The following is an 18,941-nucleotide window of genomic DNA, read 5'->3' on the forward strand; positions in this document are numbered from 1 at the left end:
TTCCAAGCACACACACACACACACACACACACACACACACACACACACACACACACACACACACACACAGACACACTCTGGGAAGTCTCCTGGTCACTTCATTACTCTGCACCAGACGAGTCTGTCACTGCCTGGTTTCAGGTGAGGTCCTGGTTTGTCTGTGTTTCAGAGGCTGAGCTCTTCCCTCCGTGTTTACACAGAAATGATGCAGTAAGCATGCCAGGCCTATAGGTGGCACTCTAACTGTCTTGTCTAGAAGCAGCTTTTGGTAGATCTCCACTGAAGTAGAGTTGGCTAGTAGTGCTCTCCCTGCCTCGACTTCTCGTGTCTGCAGATGAAGGAGAAAGGAGGTGTGCTCTTCCTGCCTTGACTTCTCATGTATGCAGATGAAGGAGAAAGGAGGTGTGCTCTTCCTGCCTCGACTTCTCATGTCTGCAGATGAAGGAGAAAGGAGGTGTGCTCTTCCTGCCTCGACTTCTCATGTCTGCAGATGAAGGAGAAAGGAGGTGTGCTCTCCCTGCCTCGACTTCTCATGTCTGCAGATGAAGGAGAAAGGAGGTGTGCTCTTCCTGCCTCGACTTCTCATGTCTGCAGATGAAGGAGAAAGGAGGTGTGCTCTCCCTGCTTCGATTTCCTATGTTTGCAGATACAGAAGAAAGGAGGTGTGCTCTCCCTATCTCCACCTCTTGTGTATGCAGATAGAGGAGAAAGAAGGTGTGCTCTCCCTGCCTCAGGCTTTGGCTGTCATACAGAGCAGGGAGCTCTAAGTACAGAGCCATACCTCCAAATAACCCCTCCTTCCTGTAGGTGAGGGGGTTTAAGCTAATTCTCTGGTGTTTCTGGCTTCAGTCTGACAGAACTCAGAACCTGGATTTCCAGGTTCTGATCCTCTCACAGGTTCCTGCAGATCCAGGTTTGATTCCTCATCATCTTGTTGATCATTTTTAAAAACACTGAAGGAGTTTTTGACCTAGATCGTCTGTGCTGACGTCTGCAACAGGAAACTAAAGTCCACACGTTAGAGGAAGTCATGACCACAGAGCTGGCAGCGCTGACTCAGCACGACGTCCCTCTGTCATTCCTCATTTCACCTCATCCCTCTATCATTCCTCATTTCACTTCATCCCTCTGTCATTCCTCATTTCACCTCATCCCTCTGTCATTCCTCATTTCATCCCTCTATCATTCCTCACTTCATCCCTCTGTCATTCCTCATTTCATCCCTCTATCATTCCTCATTTCATCCCTCTGTCATTCCTCATTTCACTTCATCCCTCTATCATTCCTCATTTCACTTCATCCCTCTGTCATTCCTCATTTCACTTCATCCCTCTATCATTCCTCATTTCACTTCATCCCTCTATCATTCCTCATTTCACTTCATCCCTCTGTCATTCCTCATTTCACTTCATCCCTCTATCATTCCTCATTTCACTTCATCCCTCTATCATTCCTCATTTCACTTCATCCCTCTATCATTCCTCATTTCACTTCATCCCTCTATCATTCCTCATTTCACTTCATCCCTCTGTCATTCCTCATTTCACTTCATCCCTCTGTCATTCCTCATTTCACTTCATCCCTCTATCATTCCTCATTTCACCTCATCCCTCTATCATTCCTCACTTCATCCCTCTGTCATTCCTCATTTCACTTCATCCCTCTGTCATTCCTCATTTCACTTCATCCCTCTGTCATTCCTCATTTCACTTCATCCCTCTATCATTCCTTATTTCACTTCATCCCTCTATCATTCCTCATTTCACTTCATCCCTCTGTCATTCCTCATTTCACTTCATCCCTCTGTCATTCCTCATTTCACTTCATCCCTCTATCATTCCTCATTTCACCTCATCCCTCTATCATTCCTCACTTCATCCCTCTGTCATTCCTCATTTCACTTCATCCCTCTGTCATTCCTCATTTCATTTCATCCCTCTATCATTCCTCACTTCATCCCTCTGTCATTCCTCATTTCATCCCTGTATCATTCCTCACTTCATCCCTCTGTCATTCCTCATTTCATTTCATCCCTCTATCATTCCTCATTTCATCCCTCTATCATTCCTCATTTCATCCCTCTATCATTCCTCATTCATCCCTCTATCCGTCTTCAGGAGGTGAGGACCAGCTCTGAGTCTGACGCTCTGAGTTTTAACGTGTGGAGCTGCTGCAAACACAGATTTTACAGATCTCCACATGAACTCTTTAACTTCCTGAACTTCCTGATGACTCTACAGTCTCACTAACTGGTTTTTATCCTGCTCCAGTAAAGCTTGGTGTTAGAGCTGGTTATGCTTCACATCACGCAGACAACACGGGGAGAAAGACGCTCAGAGGAAACGGGAACACGGATCAGACTGATCTGGTTTCTGCAAACAAACATTTCCATACTGACATACAGAAACCACACTAACACACTCAGCTGTGTGTCAGTGAGACCGTCACTGATCCTCAGTCCCAGCCTGAGACCAGGTACAGGGACTGCAGGACCAGGGCTGAGCCTGAGACTGGACCAGGACCCGTCTGATCCTCTGATCCTCTGGGTCTCATTCAGCTTCAGTGAGTTTTCAACACATCATTCGTTGACTAAAAACAGTCTGAAACACGTCTACTTCCTGTGTGCACTGACACAGACATGTCAGACCTGGTCTATGGAGGACCAGAAGAAGGAGGAGGAGGAGGAGGAGGAGGAGGAGGAGGAGGAAGAATCCACAGAAAGAGAAGAGATCAGCGGTGGTTTGAAAAACGTGACAGAGAGAAAAGCCCTAAGGGGGGAAAGTACGACGGCTCTTGTTCCTAATCTGGGCGAGGAACCACCTCATTTCCCCCAAACCTGCCGCTGTGCTCTTGAGCAAGCCGTTCAGAGGAAAGTCTGCCAAATCTCTTAAGCTCTTTTCCCAGTACAGACCTGTTCCCCCTCAGACTCCCCGCTCCTCCCCTTGGCTCTCACTCACAGGTTTCACCACAGACACCTGGGTAAAGGCTGCTTGCTCGTGGGCACCTGGGCAGTAGATGTTACAGCTGAACAGATGTTACCTCAGTCACCTCTCGGGGATTTCAGCCGGACATTTCTGTGTACCCACTGCTGCGACCTTTGAGCTGCTGCTCCCAAACTCCAAACACGTTAGATTGGGTTTAATCTGCTGGATTAACAAACAGCACAGAGGTATTGTGTCTAATGTAGGTCATCGCACACCAACACGCCGCCTCACACGCCGCTCCTGCTCGGACCAGTCGGCCCAAGTGGACCAGGTGACTGACCTGGATGCGGTTTGTGTATCTGAGAGTTTCTGGGTGAGACCTGCGCAGGATCCAGGAAACAAGTCAGGACAGCTCCTCAGTTTTCCTCCTGTCCAGGGAAACAAAGCGCCGCTCTGCCCTGCGGAGGAGAAACACGCTAGCTCCTTCTACAAGTGAGCACAAGCACCAACCTCACAGCGCCTTCCTCTCACAGGCGGTGAAACCTGGTGACTCACCCCGAGCGAAACGCTGCGTCCATCTCAGCAGCACGGGAACACGGAGCAGAGACCTGATTATTACATGTTAAAGCAGCTTCACTCGCCGTCAGAGCGCTGCACTCAGAGCGCCACCACCCCACGCTCATCCTCACCTCACCTGGAGACGACTGTTATTACCCTGACACGTCAGGAGAGCCGCACACCTGACAGACAGACTCCATCAGGTCGTTCCTCTGCCCACGACCAAACAACAGGTCCACGAGAATAAACACACACACACTCTACAGACGTGTGTGTGTGTGTGTGTGTGTGTGTGTGTGTGTGTGTGTGTGTGTGTGAACTCAGTGAATGGAGGAAATGTGGAAACAGTCTGAAGCTGATTTCTGTCTCACTTTGAAACACTGAGGATTTAACTCAAAAAAAAGCCGTTCATGTTGTTTTGTTTCTCTCTCGTTAAGTTTGGATCTGAATCCTTCTTCATCTGATCGTCTGTCTGCTGGACCAGAGACAGAAACACATTAAGACAGAGGAAAGCGTGTGTAAAGCGTGTGTAAAGTGTGTGTAAAGCGTGTGTAAAGCGTGTAAAGCGTGTGTAAAGCGTGTAAAGCGTGTGTAAAGCGTGTAAAGCGTGTGTAAAGCGTGTGTAAAGTGTGTAAAGCGTGTGTAAAGCGTGTGTAAAGTGTGTGTAAAGCGTGTAAAGCGTGTGTAAAGCGTGTGTAAAGTGTGTAAAGCGTGTGTAAAGCGTGTGTAAAGTGTGTGTAAAGCGTGTAAAGCATGTGTAAAGCGTGTAAAGCGTGTGTAAAGCGTGTGTAAAGCGTGTGTAAAGTGTGTGTAAAGCATGTGTAAAGCGTGTGTAAAGCGTGTGTAAAGCGTGTGTAAAGTGTGTGTAAAGCGTGTAAAGCGTGTGTAAAGCGTGTGTAAAGCGTGTGTAAAGTGTGTGTAAAGCGTGTAAAGTGTGTGTAAAGCGTGTGTAAAGTGTGTGTAAAGCGTGTAAAGCGTGTGTAAAGCGTGTGTAAAGTGTGTGTAAAGCGTGTGTAAAGCGTGTGTAAAGCGTGTAAAGCGTGTGTAAAGCGTGTAAAGTGTGTGTAAAGCGTGTGTAAAGCGTGTGTAAAGCGTGTGTAAAGCGTGTGTAAAGTGTGTGTAAAGCGTGTGTAAACTCAGGAGCTGGATGACGCATTAACTCTCAGGTCTGTAAACATCAACCTGCAGCTCTGCTACAGAAACTTTCATCCAGGGGAGAGCTGCACCTTTCTGAACCAAAGAGGATCAAAACCAGCAAATTAAACCTTCGCCACCATCACAGTCATGTGATCGGGTCACCTCAGGTTGGATACGAGCTTTACCCTCGCTGGCTGGGTTTCCACAGTCTTATATAACCAGCTGATGAAACAGGAAACGTTGGTTACGTTAGGTTAGATTCTGGGACTTCATGAGTTTATGAGGAACAAACAACGAGGACGTTTCTGCACCGAGCCGTGGGTGACGTGTGGATCAGGCCTGCCCTCGCCCACTGACGTGTTTTTAAACTGAAGTTGAATCATTTTTGACCCGACACACCCTGAATCACACACTGACCACAGCATGAAGCAGACAGATTAACCTCAGTGTTTGTGGATGCTGTGGACATGAGATCTCACAGATCCTCACGAGATAAAACGAGACTTCAGGAGGTAAACAAACATGGCCGACGCCATCCTGACGCTGTTTTTAATAAAGCAACAAAATAACATCAGCAGCTGCTTTTCACTCACTGTCCACCTGGATCCAGGTTTGTTTACGTCCAGCTATGCTAGTTAGCCTCCCTGCTCCTCTCATTGGTTATCCACCAGCTGCAGCCCGCCCAGACGGCGTGGAGATTAAACAGATTGTGGATTCAGCCAGGGCAGTAAAACAGTCGTACTGACTTCCCCTCTGAGGATAATCTATAAAATGATTGGTTCATTGATCAGGAGAGGCCGATCAGGCCCTGAACCTCAGACAGAGCAGCTCCTCTCTGAGGAGTCAGGGAGAAACACCAGGAGGAGCAGAGAGGAGCAGACACTGAGGAGGAGACGCAGACTGTGGAGCTGCTAACAAACATGTCACGCTCCTGTCAGGTGTGCTACCATGGCGTTATGTGACATCATTAAATGATGATGACCTCAGACGATGATCGAGGCTCAGAAGGAGACACGTCAGGTTGCTGTGCTCCTGTCTGTGTCTCTGTCTGTGCTCCTGTCTGTGTCTCTGTCTGTGCCTCTGTCTGTGTCTCTGTCTGTGTCTCTGTCTGTGTCTGTGTCTCTGTCTGTGCTCCTGTCTGTGTCTCTGTCTGTGCCTCTGTCTGTGTCTCTGTCTGTGTCTCTGTCTGTGTCTCTGTCTGTGCTCCTGTCTGTGCTCCTGTCTGTGCTCCTGTCTGTGCTCCTGTCTGTGCTCCTGTCTGTGCTCCTGTCTGTGTCTCTGTCTGTGTCTGTGTCTCTGTCTGTGTCTCTGTCTTTGCCTCTGTCTGTGCTCCTGTCTGTGCTCCTGTCTGTGTCTCTGTCTGTGCTCCTGTCTGTGCTCCTGTCTGTGTCTCTGTCTGTGCTCCTGTCTGTGCTCCTGTCTGTGTCTGTGCTCCTGTCTGTGTCTCTGTCTGTACTCCTGTCTGTGCTCCTGTCTGTGTCTCTGTCTGTGCTCCTGTCTGTGTCTCTGTCTGTGTCTCTGTCTGTGCTCCTGTCTGTGTCTGTGTCTGTGCCTCTGTTAGCTTGTTGAGGACTCCCTGAGCCTTGTGGTCTGGGGGGTGGGGGGTGGGGGGTGGGGAGGTATCTGAGGGTATTAAGGACCTCCTGAAGTTTCCATGGTGAGGTTGCTAACACGAGCGGCGTGCGGCTGAGCAGGCAGAGAAATCTCACGGCTGTCTGCTCTCAGAAAACATTCCTGTGCTCTCAGCTCTTCCTCACAGCCCGCGGAGTAAGAGCAGCTTCATATTCACACTCATCAGACGCTGATGAAGCTGAACGTGGTCATTTCTCCAACATCAGCTCTGAAAACCACCAACACGACCAGAGAGGGGTTTTCCTGATGCTCCAAACACTGACGGGGTCCAGAATAATCTATACCAGCGCTGTGACACTTTCAGAGTCCTACATCTGGGACAGAGCTGCTCCACAGCAGTATCGACAGAAACCGTCCAATGAAAAGAGAAATATCGACCTCATGCTGAAATGAGCGTTTGCTAATTCCTCGTAGCTCATTGGTTTAAAGTTGGAGGCAGAGGACATCCCTCAGGCTGATCGCCACTCACCGTGAAACGATGAGGAGGAAGGAGAAGAAGAGGAGTAACCAGTTATCGTTTAATAACTAAAATCAGTTAAAGTGACTATTATCATATTTTAAAATGTGACCAAGCAAGAAGAAATCCCAGAGACTGTATAAAACACAGACGTAGTCCCTGTGATGTCACCAATCTGTTTCTGTTGCAGTGTTTTGAAGCCTATCGTCAGCTGACGCCATGTTGGAAATGATCATTCATCCACAAAACTAGATTTACGATCAGATTCAACGAGACTACAACAGCTGTGCTCAGTCATTGATGGGTTTCTGTCTCCTCATGTCTTACAGGAAACTTTCTGAACCGTCGGTGAACGAGTGGAAGTGACGACTGAATCAGGTCCACACCAGCCAGCGAGCTTTGACCTGAGAGTCTGGCAGCTCCTGGAGATGTTTGTGGACATTTAAGACAGGATGTAACAGAGGAAGACGCTGAGTTTTCATTTAAAGAGGTTTCTGAGGTTGTGCAGACGAAACAGAGCGAATGACGACAGCAGCGTGTCGTCAGATCAGTGACTGATGGAGTCATGTTTCACCTGGCCTCTCCCTGATCTGCCTGCTGTGGATGTTTGTCTCTTCACAGATAACACAAACAGAGACGTCATGGGGACTTTGGGGTTGTGCCACCTCCGTCCCAAAGAGCAGAGACAATAAACACCTGGCTGCAAGAATCTGCAGGAGCACGCTCAAAGTCACACGTCAGGTCGCAGCGTCTGTGTCACGTGAAGAGTCAGGGCTGAACATGCGTGTAGCAGACAGCCCTGAGCCTCATGTTCATGTATGACTCTCTGCAGCTGCAGACCCACATCACAGCTCAGAGCCATGATCAGAGAGCTGCTCCATCACTGCTCCTCCCTCTGAAACTGTACACACGGTCACAGAGGTCACAGTGAAACCCTGAGGGTCCACGCCGCAGACAGCAGACCAACACGCTGCACCACGCACAGAGGTCAGAGCGCCAGGACGCAGCCTCCTCAGCCTCCTCAGCCTCCTCAGCCTCCTCAGCCTCCTCAGCCAGCAGGAGCAGACATGAGAGGATGTGTGAGGAAGGAGCCATGTTTCAGGCCGCTCTGAGCTGGGTGCCCTCAGGTAAAGGTGGGATCCTCCTCACAGCCCAGTTACACAGAAACAGAAACCAGCTCACAGGTTAAAACACAAAGTAACCAAAGCTCCGAGTCCTGGACTGGATGCTGCAGCAGACCCAGAAAGAGCTGGACCCAGACTAGCCTGACACAGCAGATTTGATGCCGCTAAGCTTCCCCTGCTTCATTAGAGCCACTCAGAGGAAGGGCCGGGGGGGGGATTAGGTGATATCATGGAGGTGGACATGCAGAGACAGGAGGGAGGGAGTGGAGGGAGGGTGGCCCTGCACCAGATGCATCTATTATTGATCAGCTGGAGGAGTCAGGAAGAGACATGCGCACTGAGAACGCCGGTAGAGGTGAGGGTCTGTGTGTCTGAGGCTCTGATTGATCCAATCTGAGCATTTCTCAAGACAATCAATGAGCACACCGAGCCAGGACTCCTCACGTCCAGCCCGGTCCAGCCCGGTCCAGCCCGGTCCAGCCCTACATGAGCCGGGGATTAGCGCGTCTGTCGGTCTGCTCTGTGTCGGACTAATCTCTGGCCTGGGGGGTTCGGGGGGTGTGATCACCTCCCTCAGAGGCAGGATGACTCGCTACTTTCTCCTCCAGAGCTGCTGAAGGTGACAAACACAGGAGCCGGGTTTTCATACTCACATGGTCCGGGTTCCGCTCGTTCCCGGGCAGCGCCGTGCGTAACGACATGTCGTCCCTGAGCGCGCCTCAGCGTCCAGCAGAGAGGAAGAGGTTCTGTTCACACTGGGTCAGAATCACTCCGGGGCAGCCCGAGTCACAGGAAAAACACAGCTCCACCGCTCACACAGTCTTCATGGTCAGGGTCCGTGAAGGCAGCACAGATCCCCGGGGCTCGGGTGATCCAGCTCAGAGGATAAAACCAGGAGCTGAGCTACATCCACCTCATGTCCGTGTCCTGGTCCCGGTACCGACCCAGCCTCATCAACCCGGAATGACCCCCCCACTTCTCTGTTCACTTCCCGGTCCTCCTCTGACGTTACCGTACCATGTCTGAGCGCTGAGACCGGATCAGAACCAGATCCCGGCTTCACTTCAGCTGAGCGGGCTCACGAACCGTCCAGAAACAGCAGCATGAGGCAGGTCCTGGCTCCACGGCCCGGAAACAGACCCGGTCTCCCTGCGACCACCGCGGGGGGAGGAGGGGGAGGAGGGGGGAGTTAGTGTTTTCCTGTCGGAGCTAATGGGATTTGGAGGCTCCCACGGAGACTCTGTGACAGGGAAACAAGCAGAGCCGCGTGAAAACAGGTCCACGGGGAGCGGACCGAGCCGTGGGCTCCACACAGACCGAGCTCTGCTCACAGAGAGCGGCGGATGTTCAGCCTCAGTCCCCGGCTCTTCCTCTCTGTCCAGTCCGCCCTTAGTTCCTCTCGCTCGGTCTGAAAACCGGGACTTGGGGCGGTTCTGTGAGGTTCTCCGGGTCCGGCAGGGAGGGGGGTCGGTGAGTCGTCGCCCGGTGTCTCCGTTAGTGCGGATTAACTCCGGTTTCTGAGGAAAACGATGAAAGAAAACGGGATCTCCCTCCACCTCCCGAGACTCACGGTGACAAGAGAAAGAGGGAGGGCGAGTGACGTCAGCGATCATAATAGGCAGGGCCGCTGCGTTCTCGACCGCGCACGCGCACTAACACGCGTCCTTATCCCTTCTCTCGTGGTGCCTTCAGGTGCTGCTCGGAAATGAGGCTTTCGAGGCGGTTGAGCCGTTACTCGGTGAAATTAAACCGAGAAACATCATCTATCGGATTATTAATTATAGATTATAGATTATAGATTATAGATCGGCAGAAATACAAAGGAACTGTTACTTTCAAGACATAATGTGTCGAATGGTGACGATTCAAAACTGTGACAACTGTGATAAACAGTTGAATTTCTGCGTTTGGATCAACATCGCCCTCTAGTGGCTCAGATGTATCAGATCAGAGTCTGAACCAGAACCAGAACAGCTTTCAGCCAAGAATCTGCAAGAATACAAAGAATCTGACCCCGGTTTAAACTGAACTCTCTCCGTACAGTTATTTGTGGATGTAACTTAATCTTACAAAAATAGGGGAAAAGAGCTCTAGTAGTAAAAAAATGAAATAAAACATCACAAACAAACAAATAAAAAATAATTAATCCTCATAATAATAATAATTCAAAAAATAAAAATAAAAATAAAAAAAATATTATGATAATAATACAAATGCTACTACTACTACTAATTATAATAATAACATGATAATAATGACAATAATAATAACAATAATAATAATAATAATAATAATAATAATAATAACAATAACAATCATAATAATGACTTTGTACAGAGGTGAATAAAGTAGTATTCCCAGTAAACTACTTTCCCCCAAATAGTCTTTCCAAAAGTACAAAAAAAATCCTCATCCTGGACAATACAAAAATGTTGAATGAATAAAGATGATGATGAAGTTGATGATGGTGAATAAATAACACTAATAGCGGGGTAATGCTGGTCAGAATCATAGTTATGATGAGTGTGTGTGCCTGTTTAAACATCTTTCTCAGTGTAAATGTTCCTAAAAGTTTTCAGAAACTCCAGAACAGCCACAGGGTTTAACAAACAAAGACTGAAACTAACACTGGTGATGACATACAGCCGGCCCTGACAGAAAACACTGTCATTTCTCTTTTACTGATGCCCACATTGGAGGAAATGGTTTTACACAGAGTTATTTCCTGGTGTGTGTGACCCCAGTGTGAGTTATTTGTAATCACATATTTTAATAAACTCAGCTGATGACGTGTGAGAAGCTTCCAGAATAAAACCCTGCACGGTGACAGACGACAGCAGTTAGAGAAACTGTCCTCAGGCTGGAGAATAAAGGCACCGGTCCAAATATCAACAAGTCCAATCAATCCTGGAAAAACCAGCCTCCACCATCAGCTTATATAACCCAACCACAGAGCATCAGGACCTGTCCCAGCTGATCGATCCATTAATAATTCACAGAGCAGCTTTCACTTTGCAGCATAGGGCTCTGGCTTCTTTAAATTAAACTATACAATAAAAACATGGAGGCAGAAACCCTGAGAAGGAAGATGATCATGGTCCTCCTTTGGTTTTTAAAACACTCTGATTAAAGAGGAGTTGGAGCGTCAGCTGACGAGCTCTGTCCAGGAACAGGACAGGGGTATTTCTCTGCTCCTGCTCCTGCTATCTATCTATCTATCTATCTATCTATCTATCTATCTATCTATCTATCTATCTATTTATCTATCTATCTATCTATCTATCTATCTATCTATCTATCTATCTATCTATCTATCTATCTATCTATCTATCTATCTATCTATCTAGTTTCTTTGTCAGCAAACACAGAAACCCTGGACAAAGAAAAAGCTCAGAGAAACATCAGAGGACAGAAACATACGGACACTTAAACACAGAAAACACAAAACACACAGATACAACACGAGGCACAGAGAGCTTCACAGAGAGTTTCACGCTGACGTCTGCAGACTGATGCTGCTGCAGTAATTTGTTGAAATGTTTTTTTGTGATGAGTTTTTAAGATTTGCTCCAACAATGAATCATGAACTCCTTTCCTGATGATCTGTGACGTCTCCAGCTCACTGGGAGAAACAGATCAGGACAGATTACTGAGAGGAGACTGAGGTTTATATATGAGCTGTGATCAGAGTTTCAGGGACATGAACCAATGAAAACTATAGTTTTATTAATTATTTAATTTTATTAGATATTTTTTTATTTATTTTTATTAGTTAAAGCACACAGTGATGGGGCTGTGTCCTCTACAGTCTGAAACCTGCAGCGCAGACTTTTCCCTCTCAGGCTCAGAGTGACTGATCAACAGATTTACATCAATAAATATCTTTATCTATAGACTGTCTGCTCCTGACCTGAAGCTCTCATGTTAATTTATGATCAATGAATCCATCAGAGTAAATGTTTGTTTGTGACGCTGCACAGGAAGGTTAACCCCTAAAACAGAGTCAGGTTAGAGGAGGTCAGATTATTCTCCTTTGGTAGAAACAGACAAAAAACTTCTTCAGACAGCAAACACACACTCCTCCTTCACTTCACACACAGGTAAACAGACCTACCTGGACAGACCTGGACCGGTTGGAGCGGACCCAGGGCCTCATCCTTCAGCTGGGCCTTTACTTCCTGGTTTGAAACACAGATCACACACACACAGATTCAGAGTTATTCCTCAAAGAGCAGACGCAGAGAGAGATGTAGCAGCAGAGCTGAGTCCTGCTGCCGCTGAAACGTCTGGAGGATCGATGCTGGAAAAGCAGAGCTCCATATTTCCATGGACTGCTGAGGGCAATGTGGACTTGGTGTGGACACGATGTGGACACGATGTGGACACGATGTGGACACGATGTGGACTCGGTGTGGACACGGTGTGACAGAGAGCAGCAGCACGGCCGGTCAGCTGTGCTTAAACCAATTAGAGGAAAAAACACAGGGCGAGGGAGCATCAATACAGCTAATGGAAAGGAGAGAGGGAGGGAGGAGGGAGGAGGGGTCTGCAGCAGCAGTTTGTGCAACAGTCAGGGGTTTGTGCTGGTTTGTGCTCACAGTGTTCACAGACATCGATCCAGGTCTGATCCTCAGGAAATCAACACAAGCTTTTAAAACACAGCTGCAAAAACAGATTTCTGATGTTTGTGACGCTGCAGCTAACACCAACCATGTACAGAGGTTGCTGGTTTGACTCCTGGCCTCATCTAGTTACTGCAGGTCTTTCCCTTTTCCCTTTCAAGACCAGACTTGATAAAGAAATGCTTATGGGAAGATAAACCCCATGAAACATCAGACACAAGCTGTTGATTGTTTTCGATGAAACAGAATCAGAGAGACTCACAGAGACTCTGTTTGTCTAAACTCTGCCCCGTAAACTGACTGAAGGCCTCACTCTGTAACTGCACGCTGTCCACCAGCAGGGGGCAGTGCTGCATTACAACTCTGAACACAACAATCCATCATCTGTGATGAGACATCATCTTCCTCTGACCTTCATCCTCTCCTCAGAGCTGTAAACAGACAAAGGTCAGAGACTGAATGTGGACAGCAGCACATAAACCATCTGATGAACACTGAGTGTCCAAAGAGTGGACCAGAGAGTCCAGAGAATGTTATCCAGATCATGGCGTCCAGATCATGGCGTCCAGAGAGTGGCATCAAGAGCATGGTGTCTAGAGTGCAGCATCTAGAGCACAGCGTCCAGAGCGTGACATCCAGAGAGTCGCATCCAGAGCGTGACATCCAGAGAGTCGCATCCAGAGCGTGGCATCTAGAACGTGGCATCCAGAGAGTCGCATCCAGAGCGTGGCATCTAGAACGTGGCATCCAGAGAGTCGCATCCAGAGCGTGACATCCAGAGAGTCGCATCCAGAGCGTGGCATCCAGAGAGTCGCATCCAGAGCGTGGCATCCAGAGAGTCGCATCCAGAGCGTGGCATCCAGAGAGTGGCATCCAGAGCGTGGCATCCAGAGAGTGGCATCTAGAACGTAGCATCTAGAGCGTGGCGTCCAAGTCGTGGCATCTAGAGCATGGCATCTAGAGCGTGGTGTCCGTAGTGACATCCAGAGAGTGGCGTCCAGAGTGTTACATCCAAAGTGTGGCATCCAGAGCATGACACCAAGAGTTTAACATCAAGAGGGTGGCATCTAGAGCATGGCATCCAGAGCGTGACATCCAGAGCGTGACATCCAGAGCGTGGCATCCGGAGCATGGCGTCCAGAGTGTGACATCTAGAATGTGGCATCCAGAGCGTGACATCCAGTGCGTGGCAGCTCAGAGCTGGGGTCCAAGATGAGGACGTTTTCTGGAGCTCCAAAGAGGTGGTGGTTTCTGTGGTTCAGCACAGAGACAGCTGAGGGCACAGAGACAGGTGAGGACACACAGACAGGTGAGGACACACAGACAGGTGAGGACACAGAGACAGGTGAGGACACACAGACAGGTGAGGACACACAGACAGGGATTCAGTTAAATCGTTCTTGTTCCCCTCAGCAGGGAACAGGTAAATCTGAAAACACCTGTAACTCCAGCCTCAGTTTTTCTTCTCGTGTTAAAACATTAAACTCATCAGCTGATCCTGCTTTGGGGAAAAAGAAAAGTTTATTGACACATAACAAAAAAAGAATAAGTTCACTTTTCCTCCTCTCTCTGTCAGATTTTTTATTTTTCTCTGTTTTTAACATCTTCAGTCTGGAGGTTGTTCTGGGGGAACGTGGCTCATGTTACGTTTTAAAACATGTTTAAAGACATAAAAACACATGATCAGATTTCAGTGTTTACAGTGTTAGCAGTGTTTACAGTGTTTACAGTGCTTACAGTGTTAGCAGTGTTTACAGTGTTTACAGTGTTTACAGTGCTTACAGTGTTAGCAGTGTTTACAGTGTTTACAGTGTTTACAGTGTTTACTGTGTTTGCAGTGTTAGCAGTGTTTACAGTGTTTACAGTGTTTACAGTGTTAGCAGTGTTAGCAGTGTTTACAGTGTTTACAGTGTTTACAGTGTTTACAGTGTAAGCAGTGTTAGCAGTGTTTACAGTGTTAGCAGTGTTTACAGTGTTTACAGTGTTTACAGTGTTAGCAGTGTTTACAGTGTTTACAGTGTTAGCAGTGTTTACAGTGTTTACAGTGTAAGCAGTGTTTACAGTGTTTACAGTGTTAGCAGTGTTTACAGTGTTCACAGTGTTTACAGTGTTAGCAGTGTTTACAGTGTTAGCAGTGTTTACAGTGTTTACAGTGTTTACAGTGTTAGCAGTGTTTACAGTGTTTACAGTGTTTACAGTGTTTACAGTGTTTACAGTGTTAGCAGTGTTTACAGTGTTTACAGTGTTAGCAGTGTTTACAGTGTTTACAGTGTTAGCAGTGTTTACAGTGTTTACAGTGTTTACAGTGTTAGCAGTGTTTGCAGTGTTTACAGTGTTTACAGTGTTTACAGTGTTAGCAGTGTTAGCAGTGTTTACAGTGTTAGCAGTGTTTACAGTGTTTACAGTGTTAGCAGTGTTAGCAGTGTTTACAGTGTTTTCAGTGTTTACAGTGTTAGCAGTGTTTACAGTGTTTACAGTGTTAGCAGTGTTTACAGTGTTAGCAGTGTTTACAGTGTTAGCAGTGTTTACAGTGTTTTCAGTGTTTACAGTGTTTACAGTGTTAGCAGTGTTTACAGTGTTAGCAGTGTTTACAGTGTTAGCAGTGTTAACAGTGTTTTCAGTGTTTACAGTATTTACAGTGTTTACAGTGTTAGCAGTGTTTACAGTGTTAGCAGTGTTAGCAGTGTTTACAGTGTTTTCAGTGTTTACAGTGTTTACAGTGTTAGCAGTGTTTACAGTGTTAGCAGTGTTTACAGTGTTTTCAGTGTTTTCAGTGTTTACAGTGTTTACAGTGTTTACAGTGTTTGCAGTGTTTACAGTGTTTACAGTGTTTACAGTGTTAGCAGTGTTTACAGTGTTTTCAGTGTTTACAGTGTTTTCAGTGTTTACAGTGTTAGCAGTGTTTACAGTGTTTACAGTGTTTACAGTGTTTACAGTGTTAGCAGTGTTTACAGTGTTAGCAGTGTTTACAGTGTTTACAGTGTTAGCAGTGTTTGCAGTGTTTACAGTGTTTACAGTGTTTACAGTGTTTACAGTGTTTACAGTGTTAGCAGTGTTTACAGTGTTAGCAGTGTTTTCAGTGTTTTCAGTGTTTACAGTGTTTACAGTGTTTACAGTGTTAGCAGTGTTTACAGTGTTTACAGTGCTAGCAGTGTTTACAGTGTTTACAGTGTTTACAGTGTTTACAGTGTTAGCAGTGTTTACAGTGTTTACAGTGTTAGCAGTGTTTACAGTGTTTACAGTGTTTACAGTGTTAGCAGTGTTTACAGTGTTTTCAGTGTTTACAGTGTTTACAGTGTTAGCAGTGTTTACAGTGTTTACAGTGTTAGCAGTGTTAGCAGTGTTAGCAGTGTTAGCAGTGTTTACAGTGTTTACAGTGTTTACAGTGTTAGCAGTGTTTACAGTGTTTACAGTGTTTACAGTGTGTTTCATTGTTGTTATCATCATCAACCTGAGTCCTTCCTCTGACCCACACAGCTCCTCAGGATCAGATCCTCCAGGTTTCCCCTGGTCCTCCTTCAGAAAGCTGTTCACCTTAGTCCTCAGACCGGCCTGAGAGGCAGAGGGACGAGCTCTGAGGTGAATCCTGAGAGTCCACGGCAGTCCGGGGGTCAGCAGAGACCGTGAATGATTCAGTGTCTGAGGCAGAAACAGCTGATTTCCTCTTCTCTGCAGCCTGTTGCAACACACGCTCTGACCGTTTCCCAGAGTCCACTGCGGCTCCTTCCCGCTCTGTAAGGCCAGAGGAGACTTACTGCTGCTGCTGGAAACGTCCGTCAGAGGAGTCTGATGACCTGAGGCGTCTCCTGCAGGAGGTCAGCTCTCCTCCTGCTCCTGGACACGCTCTGTTTCTAATTACCACCTCCTCTGCGTGGAGCCTCAGCACCCCCCACTGCTCCGGCTCTGTAACAGGGATCAGTGAATGAGCGGCCTGCCGTGTCACCATTAATACCCCCGAGACAGGCAGGGAGGGGGAGGAGCAGCAGGAGGAGGAGGAGGAGGAGGGAGTCATTCACCTCTTATACCTCTGCAAACACAGCAGAGGGAGGAGACAGGAGAGAAGGAGCAGGAGGAGAAGAGGAGTCAGCACCAGAAGAAGCCAGAAGCAGAGAGAGACACAGCGACGGAAGAGGAGACGAGTCTGTGGACGTACTCCTGTCAGAGGAGGAGCAGGCGGAGCAGGAGGAGCAGGAGGAGAGGTCAGAGGATAAAGAAGAGGAGGTCCTCTTTCACTGTAGGATCAGCAGGTTTCTCCTCACCTGTTCAGCCTGAAGAAAGACCCCGCTCCTCATCCTCAGCCCTCCATCAGCAGAGAGGAGGTCTGTGAGGAGACGAGCAGGAGGAGCACAGAGAGATTAGGAGGAGAAGAGGAGGACAAGTCATGCAAAAAGGTAAGAGCTTAGAGGCCATGCTCCCTTTTTGATTAATCTCCTTACTCCGTGTGTGTGTGTGTGTGTGTGTGTGTGTGTGTGTGTGTGTGTGTGTGTGTGTGTGTGTGTGTGTGTGTGTGTGTGTGTGTGTGTGTGATTTTCTTCATGTTTCTCTGTTAATGTGTGAATCCGGCTCTGATCGATCCGCTCTTTAAACCAGCGAGTTCAGGAAATCAGAGCCTCCTCTGGAAGGATGAACGGATGAAATGATGAAATGATGAAATGAAAGCATGATGAAGGGATGAAATGAAAACATGATGAAGGGATGAACTGAGATGAAGAGCTGCTCGCCGCTCTGGGATGATGGCGTGGACTGTGGGTGTCATATTCTCCCATCACAATAATTCATGACTCAGGGTACGCAGCGTGAAAATAACAGAGCTGTGTTACAGTGACGGGCTCTGAGAGCTGACGGTTCTGATCCATGTTTATGGATCCAGCCATTTAAAGAGAACAACAGATACTGAGCTGCTGCGGAAACAGGACAGGAAAGCTGAAATCAAACAGTTTGATCCGTGGTTATTTCTGGATCTGGACCCCGAGCTGAAACGACCACAGAGGAAACTGATCATGTGACCACAGGTCGGCTGACCCTCTGTCCATTAAAGGATCTCTGGTGGTTTTTATTTGTTCTGTCTGGTTCTGGATTGGCCTGTTAGTGTTTTCACTCAGTGGGGGGTCAGTCAGTCCCCAGAGCTGTTTGATGACCCAGATCTGAGACCAGGGGTCACACAGATCAGCTGACAGCATGAGGAGCAGGGAGGACAGAGGGAGTTACTGAACCAACAGGAAGAATTAAAATCAGACTGTTTCTGATCGTCCATAGTGTTCACGTCAGATCACACCTGAACACCTGAACACCTGACCCCTGAACACCTGAACACCTGAACCCTGAACACCTGAACACCTGAACACCTAAACCCTACACATCTGAACACCTAAACCATGAACACCTAAACACCTGACCCCTGAACACCTGAAAACCTGAACACCTGACCCCTGAACACCTGAACACCTGACCCCTGAACACCTGAACCATGAACACCTGAACCCTGAACCATGAACACCTGGACACCTGAACACCTGAACACCTGAACACCTGAACACCTGAACACCTGAACCATGAACACCTGAACCATGAACACCTGAACACCTGAACCATGAACACCTGAACACCTGAAAACCTGAACACCTGAACCATGAACACCTGAACACCTGAACCATGAACACCTGAACACCTGAAAACCTGAACACCTGAACCATGAACACCTGAACACCTGAAAACCTGAACACCTGAACCATGAACACCTGAACCCTGAACACCTGAACACCTGAACCATGAACACCTGAACACCTGAAAACCTGAACCCTGAACACCTGAACACCTGAACCCTGAACCCTGAAAACCTGAACCCTGAACACCTGAACACCTGAACCCTGAACCCTGAACACCTCCCCATCAGAACGCCTGAACCCTGAAAACCTGACCCCTGCAACGAGCTGAGACTCTTTAAATCCCTCTTTGCTGTTTCTCCACCTCGGGTCCTCACTCAGATCCTCTGATAGACCTGGACTCACCTGTCCATGCTGAAGGGCTCAGACCCAGGAGCAGTTTCAGATCAGACCCTGATCTTCATGTAGCTCCTAAGGCCGGTGTTAAGACCAGTTTATGCTCAACGTTTCACCCGGATCTGGATGGAGCCTCCTGTCGATGCTCTGTGTTCATTCTGTCCGTGTTTCTGCGCGTTTCCATGAAACTCAGGGACACAGGCCAAACCAGCAGTTCCACTGGAAACCATGGGGGCAGTGTTGAGACACGAAGCTTTAATGAGACATGAAGAAGAAATAACAATGGAGGAACTTTCGCCATGTATTTACCAAGCAGCAACCTCTGGTCTGAGAATATGAGACGATGCTGAAGCTCTAAAATCTGCTGTTCCTCCAGTGTCCACTAGAGGCTGGCTCCAGAAGTACAGGAATTTACAGCCTGGTTCAAAAAACGTCTCCTGTCTGAGTCGATGATTTCACTACCAGCTCCCACTGTACGGGGGTGGATT

At 47.7% G+C, this 18,941-nt stretch overlaps 1 protein-coding gene across 8 annotated transcripts in view; it reads right to left on the minus strand.

The window, feature by feature from the left end:
* LOC141797594 (MAP/microtubule affinity-regulating kinase 4-like) overlaps positions 1–9,458 on the minus strand; it is a 47,119-nt gene extending 37,661 nt beyond the window's left edge. For all 8 annotated transcript variants that reach the window (XM_074679115.1, XM_074679114.1, XM_074679113.1 and 5 more), the window contains exon 1: positions 8,486–9,458. In XM_074679115.1, the coding sequence (XP_074535216.1) occupies positions 8,486–8,533 (48 nt within the window). In that variant the 5' untranslated portion in view covers positions 8,534–9,458. The remainder of the gene's footprint in view (positions 1–8,485) is intronic.
* Positions 9,459–18,941: the final 9,483 nt, after the last annotated feature.

This window comes from Halichoeres trimaculatus, unplaced genomic scaffold (genome assembly GCF_033239565.1).
Source record: "Halichoeres trimaculatus isolate MK-OKI-2021-1 unplaced genomic scaffold, fHalTri1.1 fHalTri1_scaffold_9, whole genome shotgun sequence".
In the NCBI taxonomy this organism is placed as follows: Eukaryota; Metazoa; Chordata; class Actinopteri; order Labriformes; family Labridae; genus Halichoeres; species Halichoeres trimaculatus.